The sequence below is a fragment of the Macrobrachium nipponense genome, chromosome 4 (genome assembly GCF_015104395.2).
Source record: "Macrobrachium nipponense isolate FS-2020 chromosome 4, ASM1510439v2, whole genome shotgun sequence".
Taxonomy (NCBI): Eukaryota; Metazoa; Arthropoda; class Malacostraca; order Decapoda; family Palaemonidae; genus Macrobrachium; species Macrobrachium nipponense.
The window spans coordinates 8,236,538-8,241,549 of record NC_061100.1 but is presented as its reverse complement, the minus strand read 5'-3'; the positions used below and the strand labels follow the sequence as shown (position 1 = coordinate 8,241,549).

At 35.6% G+C, this 5,012-nt stretch overlaps 1 protein-coding gene across 1 annotated transcript; it reads right to left on the bottom strand.

Annotated features, from left to right (window-relative positions):
• Positions 1-3,503: 3,503 nt before the first annotated feature.
• LOC135210674 (uncharacterized) lies at positions 3,504-3,911 on the bottom strand. Its single transcript, XM_064243452.1, has one exon. It carries the CDS (start codon positions 3,909-3,911, stop codon positions 3,504-3,506), a length of 408 nt encoding a protein of 135 aa, XP_064099522.1.
• Positions 3,912-5,012: the final 1,101 nt, after the last annotated feature.

Sequence of the window (5,012 nt, the reverse complement as noted above, 5' to 3'; positions counted from 1 at the left end):
AAATGAATTAATTTTTTCTGAACCTCATAGACAATTAGAGTCAATAATTCAGCTTATGACATTGGTAAACAGACATTTAGAAGTATCAAGTCATGGATATGAAAAATTTACTTGCAACATTAGCCTATGACAATTCAAGTAAATCACATTCATGGGAAAATGTCACATTTTCTTGGAAAACCCAAAGTTTATATAGAAATTAGTTACATAGTGGGTTCTTTCGTTGCATCGCCTGCCTATTAATAAAGTTTAAAAATTAACCTCAGAGGATGCGCACAAGAAAATTGAATATGAAACTTTTGTTAGGGTCACAACTTAATTTCAGTTAGCATAGAGAAATACAGAATCATGATTAATATTCTCTTTGACTCTTATGTTGCCTGGCAATCTTACAAATAGCTCCGTTTTCCACTTCTTTGTCTCGTAACTTACTACCAGTAATATCGAATTTTCTTTGGGATTCGTATTGATATCTGTTTATTTTTTATAATTATGGATATTTTTACAGTCATCATAGACCTGGATAGGTTCACTCATTATTAATGCCATGGATAAAAAAGTTTGTACAGCTGACTCTTTTGAATTCCATAAAATATCAGCGAATTCATGTGGGTTAAGTCGGATCTTAATGGCTCTCTCCCTCCCGTATTTGATGTTTCTGAATTTACTTTGCCCTTGTGACAAGTATAATTTCACTTGCAGGCTGATTAATGGAACCTGGTTACAGTATCCTGCAGCACGAGAGTTTCACATCGCAACTTCAAAAAATCGTTCGTCGCTGCGGACGACAGCAATCAAGTAACAACCGCCTACAATGTGAAAGGAATAAGCACCATCATAAGTGAATAAGCTTATCTCATGGACTTCTTCGACCGACACCTGTATCCCGTCATTAATCTCATTTTAATGCAGAACGCTCCGGCGGCTGTCGGAAATCGACTACAAAAGGGACATCATACTTCCGACAATTACGACCAGAAGGATATTCAACTCTACGTTGCTGGTGAAGGACTCGTGCTGGGGATGATTTTATTCATCGTGAACGTATTCGTGTGGCTTAGGATGCAGAGAACAAGTATGAGCGCAAAATAGAACGTTGGACCCCGCCCAGGCAAATTTTCCCCTTGTTTTAACCATTTGGAATTGGCCATTTCATTTGGTTATAGGTGGTTGTCTGGAACTGTGTAATGGACGAAAAGTTGTTTGAACGCTAGTTAAATGTGTAGTAGTATAACCTCGGTCATGTATCCTACATATAAAGTATCATGTATCCTATATATAAATGATCATAAATAACAGAGTCGAAATATATCTTTGTGTGTACGCACTAGGAATCTATTATATAAATGATCATAAATAACAGAATTGAAATATATTTTTACGTGTACACACTAGGAATCTATTTAAAGGGCACATATATTAATCATAATTATATGAATCCATATACATATGTATAAATAAATCAGGTAGCCTATAATCAATCTGTTACCTTTTATCTTACCAATAACTGCAGATATATAACAGTTAGCATTAAAATCAACGAATCAATCAGCATAAACATTAATAATTTTATCAATTCATATATGAAATTTCTATCAGTTAAAATATGATTTTATCATGTTATCAGAGTACCTTAGTATTTTCGGTAGCATATGTATCTTAATGAGATGAAGTGAAAAACTGTATTAGTATATATCACGTGATCACTATTATTTACCAATATCATTTTGTTTTATATCTTATTACTTGAATCTGTATTTGTGTACACCATGAATTTTTTTTAATTTTTACTTATAAGTATTTTCTATTTATCTATATATATTCACATAGTGTCTGTATCACACTCCTATAAGTCAAATGCAAGTCAAGCTTGAGTAATATTCAGTGGTTGGTTTTGGTAGCAGACCGAGCTTTTATGTAAGTGATTACATAATAAAAATATGGAATGTTATTCCATATATATAAAAAACTAAAACTAACGAGGTCAACCAGATTGCTTGCAGGAATGTGATCAGACCAGAGACGAAAAAGTATGTAGGCTAAGATGACATGCCGTCATCTGTGGTCATTCATTTGTTTTGAAACATTAGTCCAAGCTCCCTGCTTGAGACAACTACCGCGACCTATAATTCAAATGGCCTACATGATCTGTAGTGTGTCTCATTTTGTATGTATATTCATATGTTCGAGCTACTGTCTGCTTCCTTTATGACTTGTAACCGAGATGGTAATGGGAACAGAATAGAATTAGCCATCATCATTGGCAGAAGCGATCAAGCTATTGTCATTAGAAGACCTGTACAATCCTACTTGATCTTCACCATGTAATCTCAGAGAATATAAGTATTTTTATACTTCGTGTTTTCTACTAAGAACCTCACATCAGAAAGAAATCATCATGAGTTTAACACATCGTCGTCATAACCAAAGAAGATAATACCAACTTCGTAAGTGATCTACAAACCCCAAGACACTCTAATGAATATGGAAGTGCAATACCAACCGACTTAGCGTAAGATTATCGCAAGTCTAACATTATCTCATAGGGTGCCTTATTATACGAGGCAACAGCCCTAATATTGGACTTCAAGTCCTTGATTCTTTACTCTGTTTTGATTACAGACACTTCTTTAGATCTTTCACAAAATACCCAACTCAAAGCTACTTGGAAGTCACTCCAAATAGTACAATCTGAAAATTTATCCCCAAAAATCTCTAACAAATGAACAGCTAGGTGCAGGCCTATAGTCAAAGCAAGTAATTCTTGACGGGTTATAGTGAGTGAGGGGCTTACTAATTAGCAAGTGACTTTGTGCTTAATGTTAACAAAATACGCACAGGCTCCATATGCTGTGGCATATAGGCATCAACAAATACATGTAAGCTACAAGTTCCTTCATTAAAACAAGATCTAGGGACTTTGATCTCCTCAATAGAATTGAGTTGGTTTAACAATCAAACTTTTTCTTTAAATCCATCATCAGTTCGTCATCCCAGTCAGTTTTCAGTTCCCACAATTTCTTCACAAATAGTTTTCCCTTGATTGTTACGGGCGTTAATATTCCCAAAGAATCAAAAATGGTTGAAAGGAGACACACAGCCTTTCTCTTAGTCAAAGTACAAACATTTCCTAGATTATTCAAATATGTAACAATCTGAGAGGGCATCTTTTATTACACTCAATGAGTCATTACAGGTATCCCACAAGAGGCCGAGTAGTTTTACTGCATTCAAGTTGACAGTATCTGGGCTATGTTTATCATTAAATGAACTAAAGTTGCTAGCCCATTCTCCCAAAGGCATATTAGCTTCCAACATAATTTGGTTTACCTTATTACTCTCGAGTTCTAAATCTTCACATTTCTCATAAGTTTTCATAAAGTTATCCACATGAAAAGACTTCTTTACTGAACTGGCGATGGGATCTGAATGGTTCTGCAAATCATATTGTATTGTCTGATTCAGCAAAAAAGGTGAACAAGTTGCTCCAAACAATAAAACCTCTAAATAACAGTCTTGACATGCTTAAAATCTCTATCAGTCAACCATAAGAATCTTGTGAAATCTGTGTGATTTTCATTAATTCCCATCCTAAGGAAAGCTTTACTTATGTCTGCTACTACAGCATATTTGTTCTGACGGAATTCCAGCAGCATATCTGTCAATTTCGTCGCCAGATTAGGTCCCGCATGTAAACAATCATTGAGGGACTTTGCATGGCGTGACTCCTCACTACTTGCATTGAAAACTATCCTAATTGGAGTCGTAGCAGATTTCTTAAAAACTGGGTGGTGAGGTAAATAATGATTAATGCCATCAACTGGATCAAAGGAGTTATCTTCTAACTTTACCTCCTCAATAAATCCTAACTTAATATACTCATCTAAAACAGACTCATATTGATCAAACATAACTGGTTTAGACTGAAAGGTTCTCTTAAGTGATTATAATTGACCTAAGGCTTTTCTATAACCTGTAGGGGGTCTGGCATCGTTCTTAAATGGCAAATCAATCGTATATTTATTATCGGTCTTTACAATAGTCTCACTGAAATGTTCAATCGCTGCTTGATCGTTATAGCATCGTGCATCCTTCCCGATGCCGATCGTATCTAACGACCACAGTCTAGAAATATCCTTGTCGTGAAGAGGATTTATAGAAGCATTGACTCTCGAGCAAGCTATACTCTGTGTACTTATTACAGATCTTACATTTTCATCATCACTAATAAGATTACAGGCCCAATTTGGTATAGGACCAAAAATAACAGCACTGGCGGGGCTACCAAGCAAACATACATCATCATATTTATCGTGACATTACACAAATGCATTATAATAATCAGTACCAATAATCAAACCTATATCACTCAGGGTATCCGATTCAATATTCTTATATGCCAGTTCAACACCTCGTTCCTGCAATCGCAGTTACACGTTGTGTAGACTAGGTGTGTATATGGAAGTGTTAACATGATTACAAACAACAGCATTTAATTTGATACGTTTAGTACCTGCTCGAACCATTACTTTTACTACGTCAAACATTATCTCCAAACGGAAATAATGTCAGTTCCACTTGTTTTATGGGCACTAAGTTCAATTTCTCAACAAAATCTGGGATAATGAACGTTCTCTGAGATCCGCTGCCTAAAAAGGCTCGAACCGAGATCCGATTCCCATCATTACTCAAAAGAAGGTGGCTGTCGGTAACGCTGTTGGTGGAAGAGATGTGACATTTTTCACAGCTACTCGATTACTGTTAACATTATTCTGAGAATTACTCTGATTATTTGTAGCCGCTGATTCCTGACTAGTACTGAAACTAGGCTGCGATTGAGCAGTTTCTATAGGCTTATTATCAACTCTACTATGACCTGATTTGGTGCTAGAAGGTTGCCGAGACGAATTTACATAAACGTTCTTAGAATTAGGTAATAGTCTAGCGCATAAGAATGCATGATGTTTACCATTACAGTTGAAACAAGGTGTCTTACCGTTACATTTAAATAA

What these genes read in the sequence shown, in the direction of transcription:
- LOC135210674 (XM_064243452.1), bottom strand. Translation starts at nt 3,911, where the DNA reads ATGTTTGATCAATATGAGTCTGTTTTAGATGAGTATATTAAGTTAGGA.